We start from the raw sequence: 16,949 nt of genomic DNA, 5'->3' as shown, positions 1-16,949 counted from the left end.
TATTTTCCTAACAAGATTATATATTGTAGGCACCTTTTCAAAGACCTAATAGCTTTCAGTGCCAGACCGACTTACAAGGCCCCACAGTTAGGGTCAGTATTTTGCTTATTTTGACCAGAATGCCATCTAGAAAATTCATAAAGATGCCCTTTAGGGATAGGTGTAGCAGGGAAATCTCTTATTTAATTTCACAGTTTTGATATTTTTGAAAATAAATATTTAAACATGTTTTTGAGAATACAGTCATGGAATTGCATTTGTACATTCTCTAGAATTGTCTTCTTTTTCTCTTGGGTAAAGATTGAGAAAGGAGAGTTTATTAAAGTCTTTTAAAACATTTCATGATTACTGACTTAAAATTCTTTACAGGCATATCTCAACAGTAAAGATCATAGTACAGTACAGATTTTATTGTGAGAACAAGTATTAGAGGAGTACTGACTGACTCAGCCTTTTAGTTGGAGTCAGCAATTTAGTGCACACAGGCAGCTTGACATTGATGCAGGGACATTATTTTCCAGACCCCATCTGTACTTTATTAGTAGCTGAAAAACAAATTGAAGAAATTTGAAATTTGAAATTATACCTCCAGTCTTTTTATTTCTTCAGCTGGCCAGCATTCCATGGTGTACTTATAATGACAAAACAATACTAAGATAAGAATGATCATTTGTTAAAACGCTTACTGTGTATTAGGTATTGTGAACATTTTGCATGAATTCAGTTGTCACCATTTTATGGTATTATACCCATTTTACAGATGAGGGAACTGAGGTTTAGATGGATTCAGTAACTTGTGTAAGGGCACATGGCTGAGGGGTTTCGTCTTAGCCCTCATGGTTCGAGAGAAGACTTGACCAATCAGGTAGGATGAGATAGTCAGTGAGGCAAATTAAGAAAACTGAATTGAGAAAGGGCAGACGTGCTATGCTAAAACGTTCTCTTAACAGGGAAAGCACTGTGGGTTAACTAGAAATTTTGAGCAGAACAAAGAGTTTATTTTAAAAAATTACAGATAATTGAATTTTTAATGGGAAAGTCCCAACGTAGCAAGAAAATTCTTGCAACAGCACCTGGCATAAATTGGAGATTTTGGAGGCAGTGTGTAGTGCAGTGTCCTGAGCCCATGTTTTCGAGCCTGAAAGACTTGCGTTCAGATCATGGTTCCTTCACTGGCTGCTGGGTGTCCTAGGTTAAGATCCTCTTTTATTTCAGTTTCTTCATCTGTAAGATGAAAATAATAATATCTAACTCATTGGAATCTTAAAAGAATTAAATGTGAAAACAAAAGTTAAAATGCTTTCTGGAGTACCTGGCCCATAAAAAGCATGCCATAAATTATAGTAATTATTGCTTTGCGGTAATTAGAAAATAGTATGAGAGAAGGAGGTAGAAGAAAAATGGCAGAAGTTACTGAGCACTGTTAGGAAGCAAAGCCTTTATGGAAACGTAGGGCCTTAAGTTCTGCCGCTAGACACCATTTGTCACAGAGTCCACACAGCCTGTTACATCTTTCTCTGGACCTGCATACTGCTGGATCCAGTAGAGAACAGCTCAGGGCATCCGCACAGGGAAACTTGTGATTTGGAGATAACTCTGTTGGTTTGAGATTCTAGGGTGAATGGGGACAAAGAGAAAAAACCCAGGTTAGGCCATTTCGGCTGGTAGTGCACAAGGATCAAGGATGTCTTTTCCTGAAATCTTGCTGCCAGAGGTTCTAAGAAAATGTCTCAGCCCTCTCTTACTAGACACCAGCAATGCATTCTAGGGCTCACACCAAGTAAATGTTATGACCGTCTTTTGGATTAAGTAGATTCAGACATTTTAGGGTTATCCTAACCCCAAGAAGTGCAGACTTCTATATTGTCCTTCATTTGTCTCTGAAGCTGATGGGAAATCATTCAATTAAAACGAGCACTGCAGAATACATAAAACCACAATATGAGTTTAAGAAAATGAAAACGGCACATCAAAGGCATTCTGAAGCCTAGTTTTATGAAATGAAATTTTGTTTCATTTCCACTGATTTCCTAGGTGAAATTAGGTGACTGTCTGGGTAGCATAATGATGATAATGATGGGAAACCATACGTACTCGAATGACATATGTAAAGCTTTAATAAAGAATAAGAGAGACTTGGGAGTGCATTAAATTGAGTAATAATTTATTATTTAGAGACCTCTACCCATTTACTTATTTTTTTTCTGGAAGAATTGGCTCTTCTTCCAAGGTGTGCCATTTTTAGAAAGAAAAGGTTAACTGTGTGTGTGTTCTGCATGTTTGTTTTGTAGTTAGATGGTTGCTTATAGTTTGGTGTCTAGGAGAGCCATCCTACCTGTGAACCTTCGTCTGGGATGCTGTGAGAGAACAGGGTTGACAGGATTCTGCATGTCCTATAGGAATGCACTGCAATTATTTCCAATCACAATTAACCTGATTAGCATAATGGACAGGAAGTGTCCCTCTGTAGCTAATGCAGTTTGGCATCAGCTGACTGAAATCCTTTGATAATTTCTGCACAGATGGCTGGGCTGAATGCAGCACTTTTTAAATTATTATTTTCATGGTCTCTTGGTAGGCCAAAACCTCGACACCGACAACAGACCTCCCTATTAAGGTGGACGGCGCCAACATCAACATCACAGCTGCCATTTATGACGAGATCCAACAGGAGATGAAAAGGGCCAAGGTGTCTCAAGCCCTGTTTGCCAAAGTGGCTGCAAATAAAAGTCAGGTGAGTGGTTTTTAAAAGAGCAAAATCGAGGGCTGGAATTAGATCCTTCTCCTTCCTCCACCAATAAAAATACATCTGTTCCTATAATAATAATAACAATAATAACCCCCAAGAAACCTGTCATGTTCTGCCTTTTACTCTAGTTTGCTTTTATTCCCATTGGAGTTCAAAATAGAGATGAAGCCAAAACTTGACCTTTTTTCTTTTAAAGATTAAAAAAAATTAGCCTGGAATGATTTCTCTCCTTATTCTAAACACTGCAATGTACCCTTTTGTTTCTCTCTATATATATATATATAAAGATATATGTTTCTCTCTCTCTCGCTCTCTCTCTCTATATATATATGTATAGGAACAAAACTTAGAATGTATATAACAGCACGTTATTCTAAACACTTATTCTATTATTCTAAACACTGCAGTGTACCCTTTTGTTTCTCTCCCTTTATATATATGTGTGTCTGTGTGTGTGTTGTGTATATGAACAAAACTTAGAATGTATATAACAGCACCTTTCTGAGACCAAGTTTTAGCCAAGTCTCATCACCTTTCCTGTTCCCACAAGGGGAATGTCCAACTCTGTTGTAATAACCGCTTTTCCCCAGCCCCAGAGACACCTTTTGATGTCAGGTGTTTCTTTTATGTACAGAATACAGTTGTTTTTTCCAGGAGAAAACACACGTGGGGGAGTGCAGAGTAAGTGCTAAAATCTTTTAACGGAAAAACACAGAAGCTTATCCAGTAAAATTTTTCAGAGTTCTGGGATTGTGGAGAATGTAATGCTCTGGGGAAAAGAGCAGACAGATGCTTAGGTTTTTTATTTCTGAAAGCAGCAACAGTTGATGGGATCTACTGTCTGCTTCAATTCTTCATTTAAAGGGACAACTTCTGCCCAAACCTAGAATCCTAGGTTTGAGGTGCATGCTTATTTATTTATACCTAGGGCGAACACCTAATGCAGAGTGGAGGAAATAAAAGTTAGCTAAAGCATAATTTTGAGAGTCCTTTGATTCTGAGCTTGATTTCCTCTGTGTCCTTGTATGACAAATGTTTTCATCCGTACATATGTAAATAAGCAAATGGTTGATCATCTCCCTAACAAATCTTCTGTTGTGTGCTATAAAGAAAGGAAGTGACTGAGTATTGTATTTCTATTAAGCAAGAAGGTTTTCAATAAAAATTAAATTTTTAAAACTGAAAAAATTCAAACTGTAGTTAAATGTTATATTTAGATTAATTATAGAGTACAGGGTTAGCCTTTTTTACCTGCAGTTTTAACCTGATATAGGTTATTTTTAGATGTTGATAAAAGGAGGGGAGTAGAATATCAAGGAACTTGGAAAGGGATTGAAATGTTTGTTTCCCTTTTCAATTTCAGTGTAGTAAGTTTTCCAGATTACTCTGACTTTCTCTCTTCAATGAAATCAGTGAAATACAGTTTGCTAAGACATAATGTCCAACCATAGTATGAAATACATGAAAAGAAAATACCATAGAGCCTTCTTAAACTGTTAAATGCATAAAATCCCATGTACCACATGGCAAAATATAATGAGAGTTGGAGCTGTTAAACGAATAAAGCTGTTAAATGCATAATGCCACTTGGCAAAACTACTGTGCATTTAATGGTTTTCCACTGTGTAATAAAGGACATATGTGGTAAATGTGCAGTAAGTATAAAAGCTGCACAATTGATTTTGCAAACCTGCCCCTTAGTTGTGACTTGATGTAAATATCAAAGTTTCACACAGTCCTTCTTTTATAAGCAGCTTTCAAGAAAAACTGAAGACCACAGTCTGAGAACTTGATTCCAAATGCCTGTAATCTTCCTGTTGATTTCGCAGTATGGCTTTTGGAAATAGTGATGCCTCCAGCCTCCCAAAATAATTCAGGTAGCTGATTGAAAGCTGCTTTTGCCAACTGGCAGAAGCTTAGCTCTCTAAATTTTTGATGTCTCCTGAAGAAATCAGTAGCCCTGATTTCGTAGAATTTGGAGGAGAACATAGTTCTGGGAATTAATATGCTGAAGGTAAGATTGAGCTTAAGTGAGGATAAGAGGCTTTGAGGTTGTTCCTTTTTCACTGGGACAATGATCTCATTTTCATCTATGAGTGGGGAACCTTATTGTAAATAGCTGACTAGATAGGCGATTCAGGCACTATGTTTATTATGTTTTTTCTTAAAAAATGATACTGCCAAACAAAATGAATTTAATTGGTAGTTTCAAAGGCAATTTAACAAAAGATATTCACTCCATTTTATAAGTATCAGTATTCATTTGATAAAAAGTACATTTAGTGAAATCAATTGCGTGATTTGGTACATGGCATATATATTTGGTGGCTATCCATAAGGTGTATCTATGTGTGTGTACGTGTGTGTACGTGTGTGTGTATGTGTGTATATATATACACATATATATGTATATGTGTGTATATACATGTATGTGTATATATACATATATACATGTATGTGTATATATACATATATACATGTATGTGTGTATATACATATATACATGTATGTGTGTATATACATATATACATGTATGTGTGTATATACATATATACATGTATGTGTGTATATACATATATACATGTATGTGTGTATATACATATATACATGTATGTGTGTATATACATATATACATGTATGTGTGTATATACATATATACATGTATGTGTGTATATACATATATACATGTATGTGTGTATATACATATATACATGTATGTGTGTATATACATATATACATGTATGTGTGTATATACATATATACATGTATGTGTGTATATACATATATACATGTATGTGTATACATATATAAATCTATAAGGTGTATATATGAGACTGAGATATATATATATCCATAAGGTGTATCTGTGTGTGTATATAGACATATATATGTCTATACAGAGACATATGTACATACATATATGTCTATACATAGACATGTATATATATGTCTATACATATGCATACACATACATACACCTTATGGATATATATATCTTAGTCATATATATACACCTTATAGACTTATATATCTCTCTTAGTCATGACTAATCATAGGACTTAACCTCTCCAAGCTGCAGTGGGGAGTGGCCACACCCACTCCATTGTATTGTGAGGACTGAGAGGAACAAAGATTTTTCTCTTCCCTTGCATTTTCTTCCCTCCTTCTTTTATTTTTCTTTGGAGGGATCTTAAGTTCTTGCAGTGACTGAAGAGCCAAATGCAAGGGCTTTCCCTTCTCCTGAAGGTGAAATTAGGGAAACAATTAGGTAGTCTTGTGAACTGGAGTTGCCTTGAATCCCTGAAGGCTGAGTTCAAATATGCATAGCAACCTTCTCCTTCCATTTGAAATTTCTGTGACCCCTCCATTAACACTCCTTGGTGTTAATTGCTGTGATCAGCTGTTAAGAATAATTTCTAACACTGCCCTGTGTGTTAGGGAAGCCTTGAATGGGGAATAGGAAGAGGGAGGAAAGTTTTAGAGAGAGTAGGAATGGTGGGCCGAGAGGGTCCTCGAGGTCTGTAAGTGTTTAGGTAGGAACCAGGCACAATGCAAGGATAGGGGTTCAGAAAAGGAGTTGAAAGGGTGGCAAACTGGTTCAGTGTGAAAATCCATTACTGGGAAGTGTGTGTATATGTTTCCCTAGTGCATGGGTTACATGAGGATGCATTTGTAGGGTCCCAGACCACCTCCTGCAGCTCAGCTCTAGTCCCTTGGTGATTGCTAGGCCAGTCCATCATCCACTTCCATTAGGTATCTTCTATCAGGCCCTTGCCCCTTTCTTCATGGGAAAGGAGTCCAAGAAGGATAAGACCAGAGGGAAAGACATGTTTATGCACATTTCGCCTTGTACTTTTCCTTCCTTTTCTATTTAGGACCAGTTTAGTGGTTTAAAATAATTTTCTGTGTGTGAATTCTGAGGATTACCTTCCTTTTCTGTCTGCAGAATACTCAGATCATGGAACAGAATGACAGTGATAATTCTCTGTGATTTAGGAGTTAGGGGTTCTTAGTAGAAGCCATAATGTAAAGGCATATGGAGCATTTTCTGTGTAACTCCAGTCTGACCCTCACATACAAACTCACAGTCTGACCAGGGAGCGAATGCCCCACATTCTGTCTGCGTGGCCACAGGAATGCCTTGTTCCTCAAAAGCTTCTGCTAATCTTGCTGGCCCTCTTCTGCAGATTCTGTAGGGCTGCTTTTCCCCTTTCTTCCCAATTTTACCCAATCACCCGTGATCTGGGTTGTAGAAATCTAGAGGAGAGAAAACATAGTAACCTGTGGGCACATCTTCTGCGGCTCTCAGGGGACGGTTGTGTACTTTGACAACATCCTCAGCCACATTTCTCTCCCTTGACATCAATTACCCCATTTCCCAGACACTGATTGTTTTTTTCTTCTCATATCCTGCTATCTTCTCCCTTTTATGGGCTACGATAGGTTAGCTCATAGAATGCTAAGGATCATCTGACTTTTTTTTTTTTCTTTGAGAGGAGAGTTAATCTTTATTGTTTATTATTATTATTTGTATACCCAAAGACCCAACACTACATATGTGATTGTTTTTTCCTACTAGGTTTGGGTAAAAATAGAGTAGGGAGAGAAATGGAAAGGGGCTTATTTTTAATCTCTGTTTTCCCTTCCCTCCATTAAAAAGATAAACCAATGAACAAAAACTTCCGAAGGGCTGTGGACTTGCTTTTTGTATCAGGAAGGTGGAGAGAAACTGATACACCCTGTTCTGTTCCATACAGACAAGGGGAAAAAGACGGCCTGGTTTTAAACCCCAGATGGTGATAATGAAAGGGGGCAGCCCCAGAGCCTGCTGGGATAAAAGAAAAAGGGTGATTTTGGAACCAACAGGGACCCAGGGGGGTCTCTGGTGAGATGATATTAGTAAGATGTCCTCATCTTTACAAAGGTTTAAAGACCTCTACCAATCCTCCATGCTACCTATGCCCTTGCAGGCCCACTGGCTGCAGGAACTGCCACTAAAGTCAGGAATGAGAGAGTTTTTCTTCCTACTACACACTTTAGAATGGGAGGCATAATTGTGATCCCATTGTAGCTAAAAGAGATGGATTTCTGGCTTGTAATACACAATTCTAAAATCATTTTCCCCATAGAAACTATGACCTACATGGTGATTGGGTTTCAGTATGTTCTATGCTTCATGTACATTAGGATTAAGTGGATTTTGTGTACTGACCGTTATGCCTTAGCACTATGTTTCTACAAAAAAAAAAAAAAAAAGTTTCAAGTTCTCAACTACTTAACAAATTGTATTCCTAAGTGAGAGTGTACTTATGTTTTAGATGTAGTTTACAAGCTCAGATTTTATGAACATTGCTTTTTTCTTAAAATCTCTCCTTATAGGTGGTCTAATTTGCTTGACAGGTTAAATAATTTAAAACATCTAGGTCTCTGTGGAAGATTCTTTTTATATAAAAGAAAAATAAAGGAAAGAAAGAGTAATTAATTTTTGTTTTTGCATCTCTTCTTAAAATGTCTCAGGTACATATTTATACATTTTTTAAAGAAATAATTTATATTTTGTGATTACATAAGTAATTTAACAGCCTCATTTTAAAAAATTCAGAAAGTGACGAAGAATATGAAAGTGAAAACATGGATCACCCATGATTTCATGACCCAGACATAGTTACTATTAATATTTTAGAATCTTTTCTTTCAATGTGTATATGTTTGCATGGGAGTATGTGTGTATGTTTATGTCCTAATTGATATCATAACTGTGTAACACATAATTATAAGACAAGTTAAAACTATAATTTTTTAGGACAACTTTTTTATGTAGGAGAGTAAATTTACAAAATATAAAAAATTATCTTGTCTCATTACTTAGTTTCCTAGCCTTTAAAAAATGTTGCACAAAGATCAAAGTTTTGCCATTTTGCACAAAAAGTGCTTTAATGTTGATCTTATATTATTAAGTTTCCATTTTGAGGATGCCTTTATTGGGGATGAGATAACTTAGGGCCCTGGAAGTAGACATATTGCTGACCTGAGCTCTCTGGTATGAAGACTAACAGAAACTATAGGCCATAGGATACCCTGTGTAAAAGTGAGTTGGTGGTCTGCCTCACTGCTAATGATTTTGCTTTTGCCATTTATATTCAACATGTAAGGTAGGAAAAAATGAGGTGTACAGCCTTGACTGAGTAGCTGCCAGGTAGGTTTCTTCAGAACACAATCATTCTGAGAGCCTATCATGGACCAGTTTCCACTCTTGTCAACTGGGCGAAATATACTAAAATTTAGGGGTGGTGTTCCAAATTCAAATTCAAAAAAGTTTAATATATGTACGCTAAAAATACCATTTGAAAAATATTATATGCCTAGTGAAGAAATTTCTCAGATTCCCAAATGCCAAACTAAGTGGTGTGAACATAGTGATATGATGCGTGAGCGTCAAGTTGAGCCCTCCAGTCTCCCCTCTTTTTACTCTTGGTATAATCTCAAGAAATCAGATTCTAGTGAAGGAATCTCCTCAGACATTCCCATAAGATCTGTTTTAATATCAACCTCATGATCAAGAATTGGGTTCTTTTTACCACCCTCACAATTAATTATGTTAATGTTTCATGCCTTAAAATTAGTCTTTATAGGAGTCCTTAGACAATCAATAATAATGATGATAATGAAGATTAATCAGACTACATATGCAGTTCTTAAAATGTCAAATACTTTTAACTTATCACCAAAGTTTTAAACTCATTTTAAGTTCATTTTATCCTCTGCAGAAGCCTTTGAGTTCATTACTTTGCCTGTTCCTGACTTGGTAACTTTGGAAACTTGCATGTGTCTTTGAAGTAAATTAGGTTGCCATATTGAAGCTTCCTCTCTGATTTCTCCCCAGCTGGTTGGGGAAGAGGACATCGAGTTAAACTGTGGTTCTTACAGTGGGAGAATGTTGGTATCTATGAATGGTTGCTACCACTTTGCTGTTGAGACTATTTAATCTTCTTTTCACAGGGCCAAGACCTAGGGTAAGGCAAGCTAGCTGCCTAGGGTGCAAGATGTAAGAAAGCACACACTTGTCAAGCCATACTGTTTACATTTCATGCCCTAGTCGCTTGTTCACCTCATTCTAGTCCCACCCTGATCTTTAAAAAAAGTCTTACTCCTGGTTGTCTGCCCTGTCTGGTTTCCCCAACCACTACCCCGCCCACACCGCCCCACCCCTGCCACCCACCCATTATGATAAGTTCTTGAGGAAGTTTGCAATATACAGTGATACGTCACAGGTATGCTGGCATTTGGACCTGAAGGGAGGCACTGGAAGCATTTTGATTGTTTTCAGTTTGATATTTTAGCCTAGTGCATTTTGCTGTTAATATCTTTCTGCCGTTGAAGTGAAGAAGTCCAGGATTCTAGATTCATTCTTCTTTTTTGACAAACACAAATGGCTTTTTCAGGTGCATGTACCCATGTATGCATGTATGTGTGTGTGTACGTATTTATATGTGTAAAGGTGTACCAAATCTCCATACTGTTAAATAGCTATGCATATTCCGTGTATGCTAAGGAGGGCAACAAAATTTTGTGTAATCCCCTCTTGACTTGAGCCCAGCAGAGGTTTAAAGGGCTGTTCTGAAATAAAATTTTCATTACTCTCAATTACAGACTCAATCTTTACAGACATATCCATAGAAATGTCAGTGACATGCATAAGATAACCCAGACATAGCTAAAAATTGGTCCCTGTAAAAATGCAGTTTAGAATTTAGTATACAGTTTTGAAAAGTAAAGAAGCAGATCTTCTGTACTTACCACATTTAAAGTATAAAATAATTAACCTTGAACTTTAACCAAATAGCCAGCACAAATCTTTTTTCAGGTTTAGATAATCTCCTTGTCAGGGATTCATTGAAGCCCTTGACAAGCCTTCCTTGTAGTTAGGCTTTTATCCATTTCAGTTTTCTTGATTAGGTTATCTTGAGTCATTAGGGGGTTTATTTATTTTAATAGACACTTATTGGATTCATGAAAAGAGAATTCGGTGACGAAGAAACAAGAGCTGAATATTATCTGGCTCATTTCACACTTCAGAAGAGTCTCAACCATCTGAAGAGAAATCCTTTCACAGTTACGAAAGTTTGTTTGGGGACTTTATGTGCTTCCATTTAGAAAGCGAACTGTCTGTGGTTAATAATATGAGTTTCCTTTTGAGATACTCAGAAAACATTTCCCTTTGGTTACATATGCTGACATTTTCTGTATTGAAGATGTGGGTGAGTAAATGGCCTTTTGCATTTCTGCTGCAAGAATCTATGAGTCATTCTCCTGAAGAACTGTTCATTTGCTGAGATATTCATTCATTAGAGTTCCTAGAGGGGCAAAGGGAGTGGGGGCTACTTACTAATTAGTAGGTGAAGTAACTCATTAGCTTTGTGTTAGTCATATCAAGCGGAATAATCACTGTGACAAGGCCCTGCCTTCAAGGAGCATATACAGCTTTATTCAACAGGGGCAAAGTTATTAACTCTTGTGGGAGATCAGAGCAGGCTATGAACTTGTGTTTAGTGCTGAGCAAGTTCTAGTTTGTATTTGTTCTGAAATATTGTAAAAACTGGAAAATTAGTCATAAACCTAGACCAATGTTTTTTAAGGAAAAAACATGCGGGCTGTGAGAAGTTGGGGTCAAAACCAAGTGTCCTGGGGAAGAGAAAGCAAGCCGCTTTGTATGCAGTGGCATTTCAGTACCATGGACAGGAACCCCACTCTTTTCATCTGTGGTGTGCCCCTCCCCTCCTTATCACTTAACGTGTAAGATTTACAGCCAAGATTCAAACTCTTATCTGTTAGGCTCCAAGCTTGAACACTGGGCCATATTATTGTTTTGTGAAAGGCCTCCCTGGTCATTTGAACATTCTCAGCCTTTGGTATGTGGTTTGGAGGATATCTCACTCATTTATTGTGGACTTGAAATATTTTAATCTTTTAAAATATTTTATAAGTGAAATAGATATTGCCATACCTCATTCATTTTCAATTGAAGAGAGCTTTAAAAACTCTAATATTAACAACAGCAACAACAGAAATACACGCATATATACACAGAGAGAGAGAAAAGAAAGTGGTTAAAATGATAACAGATTATTTAAATGATTGATGTAGTGTGGTTCTTTATGATATATGTCATGTCTTTTTAGAATGAACACTCCTAGAGGGTAGAACTTATGAAGTGTGCACTTTACCAGTACCAGGCCATTATGGGTCCCAGTTAATACCAAGCCACACAAGTTCGCTATGGAAAAAGATATCTAGGCTAGGATAAGTCATGCTCTTGACTTTATGATAGCCTTTTCCCCAACAACTTCTTCTTAAAAAGGAAGAAGGTGGGGGAAAGAGATGAAAAGAAAGACGAGTTAATTCTTCATCATGTCAGTTAAAAAGCCCTCAAAGACTCCTAGGGCCCATAAGATTAAGATAAAAATTGTTTTTTTGCATGACATTCTTTATAATCTGAGCCCTACCTTCATTTCTAGACTTTCAGTCCTCTCCCCACCTGGTGAAATCTATCTTTATCTTCCAAGATTCACCTTGCATGCCATAATCTCAATGATGACACTTTTCCCGAACTGCTTCATGGTCAGAATTACTCACTTTCTTGTTGGCAGTCTCAATTAACCTTTCAAGTAAAAAGTAACAATGACAATTAGATAATATATGTAATGTACTAGCCCATTCATTGCATGGCATGCAGGAGATGGGTGCTCAACAGAAAATTGTTAACAGAATCAATGTCCTGAGAGACTACTATTACTATTTGCAATTTATATAACGGACCATTTTCCCTATCGTATTCATGCATTAGAGATAGGGAAACAAACCTTAGAACAGTGACAAAGTTGCTTCTGAGAATTGGTGCTTCTCTCAAACAATAACTTTCTGAATTTGAGTCCATAAAACATTCCTCTAGGCTAATTTCTGTGTGCTCTAATAATTTTGGTTCAATCTAATGACTATTTATTGAGAAGCTACTATGTGCAAGAAACCATACTCTGCTCTGAAAATGGTAAAATGAATAAGAAACCAACCCTTGCCCTCCACTCCCATCAAGAAGCTAACTGTTCTGATGGGAATGCAGACATACCCATCCCTAAAAATAATAATGATCAAGTTGTGAAAAAGTATAAACAAAATGCTTCAGGGTTATGCAAGAGTGAGAAACAAATGAGACCACATCAGCTGAGCCTTGAAGTACAGCTTCTCATGGGGAAAATAAGTTGAGTATGAGACATTCCATCTAAGAGAGTAACATGGCAGAAGCATGAAGGTGAGAGTGTACCTGTGAGTAATTCACAGTGTCTGGAGCACAAGGTCAGTAGAGGAACTGGTGGGAGACAAGGTCATGAAAGAAAAATGGAGGCAAATGGTGTTTTTTTATTGTTGCCTCTAGTAATGTTCTTAAATTGTGAACTAGAGGTTCTCTCCTTTATGCAACTCATTAATGAAACTATCAACTTAATAAAAGATAAACTAGGAATTTTTTATTCATCTTCCAGAAAGAATTAATGGCACATTTCTTCATATAGTAAGCATGTCTAATACATTTACAATGTGATTTGCTTTGTAAATGTAGATTGATATGCAACTTTTCAGGAACACTTGGATTGTAAACAAACTATATCTTGACTGGTAGGAGTGTCATCTCACCTGCATAGTTGGAAGGGCAGTCACAGTTGTTTTTTCTACTGAGGGAAATATATTTGTTTAAGAGGCTGATGAGATGGCTAAAATGAGATGTGAATAAATATTATTTGCTTATGCACCCTAATGCTTGGGAACTTTTAACCATTGATTGCAAGGAAGCAGTCTTTGAACTTATTAATAGATTCCTTCTCTGGATTCAGATTTTGAAGGTAAAGTTTTAATTGCGAACCTGTTGGTATTATTACACTTAGGCTCCATGTATATTTTTCTCTATAAGTTCCAGGAATTTCCTGTATCTATAAAAAACTTTTTATTTTGAACTAATTTTAGACTCACAAAAATGTTGCCAAACTAGTATGGAAGGGATCATTGCACTGTATTATATATCCCTCCCCTATCTTCCCCTAATGTTGACACCTTATATCACCATATGGCAATTATTGATGATAGGGCAATTATCAAAACCAGGAAAGTGACATTGTTTCTATACTGTTAACTAAACAAAAGCCTTATTCTAATTTCACCTGTTTTTCTACTAATGTCTATTTTCTGGGACAGGATCGTATCCGGCAACCACATTGCATTTAGTTATTATTATTCTCCTTAGTCTTCTGCAGTCTGTGATGGTTCTTAAGTCTTTCCTTTTCTTCTATTACCTTGCCATTTTTGGTTATTTTGTTGAACACTTCTCAGTTTGGGTTTGTTTGATATTTTCTCATGTTTCGACTGAGGTTATGCATTTTGGGCAAGACTACCTCAGACATGATGTTGTAACCTTTGCAGTACATCATATCAGAGCATTCGTGGTGTCAGTATATCATCACTAGTTATTTGACCTTGACCACTTTGTCAAGGTTATTTTTTATTTGTACCTTTAACCCTGATGGTTTATCACTATCTGCTTTTTCTGACAGATAACAAGGTAACAGATCATGGAATGTAGAACCAAAAAGGAACTTAGAGACCATCTTTTGTTAACCCGTCCTTTTACAATTAAGCACCCAGGAGCTTGAACAGGGTAACTATTTGCCCAAAGGTCACCCCGTTATTTAATGACAGACCAGGAACTTAGCAGTTAGGTCTTAGAGATCCAGGTTTGATACTTTCTACATTCCTAGCTATGCTCAAACACTTATAATTCACTCAGTCCTAGTTTTACCAGACTGTAAAAGCTAAATGGACTATAGGAATATACAGCCAACCTTTGGTCAAAACTTAAAACCAGGCTAAGAGAGAAATCCCAGGGAAGCATATACTCCACAGTTCATGGTGCCCACTCACAAAGCTGTCCAAGGCTGGAAACCAGATGAACTTCTGTATCAGCACTTCTGAAATGAAAATAATTCTCATGGAATGCTCCACATAACACAGAGAAAACAACAAAAACCTACTTGAGATTTTTAACAGAAAAAGGAGATTTTTAACAGAAAAAGGAGATTTGTTTATTAATAATTCATGAGTTCCCATTGAACATGCACGACAGAAACAGTGCTATTCAATAGAGAATACTGTCATCTGTCACTGTTTTATTTGACATTTACACTTTTTTTTTTTTTTTGCCTGATACTGCAAAACTTTCTTGGATGGCATGCAAAGATTATATAAATGAAAAAAATCCCAATATGGGGACCCTTTATCTCTTCTGTGATGGGTTCACTCACAATTACATACATGTGTGTTCATGCAACTGCGTGGCACTTTCTCACACATTCATTAGCCAGCAAACAAGCTAATAAGAGACCGTATTGAGAAAACAGAGATAAGCATCCCAAATGGGCTGGTGAAAAGATGATATGAATAAAATGATGGTGCATGAGATGGGAAGTGAGGTGGAAGAATAGATTTCCTGAAGATAGGCTTACAAATACATGGAATGAGCAAGCGAGCCAGAGTGAGGGGAAGGTAAATCATGGCTGCCATGAAGAAAACTAACACAAAAATACATTACCAGTTCAGATACAAAATAAATACCTATATATGGCATCACAGGAGCGCCCGTAGGAGGGAATAACGGCCTTTAGGAGAAGTGCAAGTGCAAGGTAGAGTTAGGATCACCTTCCGATTTTGTGCTACTATAAGGCTCTTGACAATCTTTCTGCTCTGTAGGTTAGTTATTATTTATAAAAATCACAGAACCAGCTGATACATTCATAAGCTAATTATTGAGGCAGCTGGGTACACATGGTGCAATATGTCCAAGGCTGTGAAGTATCACAGATTTCTTGGGGCCTGCTGTGGTGGGGGTGCGCTGTTGAAGGCTCCATCCCTTAATCTGATCAGCCAAGCAAACACTTTGTGGGGAAACTAGATTAATAACCCTCTAAATACCATGAATGTGCTTCATCTTCAAAACCGGGTTGCCTTAAACATGCTATTAGCTCAGCTCCATCAGGGATTTGAGGAAGTTCTCTGGTGCCTTAAGAACAGGGTCTTGTTGGCTACCTCCCTGTGCCAGAAATTAATTTGGTTTGCTTATGTCTGCACACATGATCACACTTGTGTCTAATCTGCTCCCTAATAGCTTCAAGGTCAAGACCTTGCATGTCAGTGGGCAAACTGAGCACTACACTTCTTAAAGACTGATGGCAGACAGCACACAGTCCGTAACGAGGCCTGTAGTGTTGTTCTAAGTGATTGTAATGAGTGCAGATTATAACAGCGCATATAAATCAAATGCGGCAATGAATGTTGTGCGAGACATTCCCAGTGTCATAAGTGGAGATACCACTCAGCTGTCACCTGTCTCCTTTCAAGCTGCGGCTTCCCACAATGCAGTTCAGTCCTCAAGCAGAACAGCAGGTGCTGTCTTCCTTAAGGTCTAGGTATCTCAGATCTTCTTCTTTTAACAGATGCAGGTTTTTGTTTGTATTTTCCATTAAATGGTTGGTCTCCATGCTCTTGCCTCCCCTGGGAGATGTTAAACATACCTGTTTGAAACATTTGAAAGAATTCAGTTGGAGACTTATTCAGATCTATGAAAAGATAGAGAAGTAGGAGCTTATTTTTCCACAGATGGTTTATTTTCCATTTCAAGAATTCTTTTACTTTATGCAAAGAAACCCTTGAGGAAACACTTGGGGACTAGGAGATTTTTAAAACTATAATTTATTTTCTGGTATGGATAAAAAAAATTTGTCTTCATTTTTTATATACATTGCACCTTGAAAATCAACCATGACCTGCCTTTCAATTGAGTTGAAAAAAAATCTATGAAAATACTTGGAAAAACATTTCCAAGCAAATGATAAGATACCTTGTTTTCATTCTTCCTAACCTTCTAACTCTCCCAAGCTTCCAGTTTATTGCAAGAAAAGATCAGGTCTGCGCAAATGTGGCCTCTCACTTGTAAAAACAAGGCAGTGTTGTGTTACAGATTAGTTTATAAATCCCTGGTGGCTTCACAGTTCAGTGCCTACAGCTGCTGCAGATGGGCCTGGGTTTTTGTCTCTTCGCGGTGCTGCAGCCGGCAGTTGAAGGAGAAAATGGAATGATCAGGTTATTAACATGGAGGCCGCGA

At 37.2% G+C, this 16,949-nt stretch overlaps 1 protein-coding gene across 3 annotated transcripts in view; it reads left to right on the top strand.

The window, feature by feature from the left end:
- SATB2 (SATB homeobox 2) overlaps positions 1-16,949 on the top strand; it is a 193,549-nt gene that overhangs the window by 136,026 nt on the left and 40,574 nt on the right. For all 3 annotated transcript variants that reach the window (XM_063695071.1, XM_019022740.4, XM_063695070.1), the window contains one exon: positions 2,579-2,734. In XM_063695071.1, coding sequence (XP_063551141.1) covers positions 2,579-2,734 — 156 coding nt within the window. The remainder of the gene's footprint in view (positions 1-2,578; positions 2,735-16,949) is intronic.

This window comes from Gorilla gorilla, chromosome 11 (assembly GCF_029281585.2).
Source record: "Gorilla gorilla gorilla isolate KB3781 chromosome 11, NHGRI_mGorGor1-v2.1_pri, whole genome shotgun sequence".
NCBI classification, from domain to species: domain Eukaryota; kingdom Metazoa; phylum Chordata; class Mammalia; order Primates; family Hominidae; genus Gorilla; species Gorilla gorilla.
The sequence above is the reverse complement of the archived record's forward strand: the minus strand, read 5'-3'. Positions and strand labels throughout refer to the sequence as shown.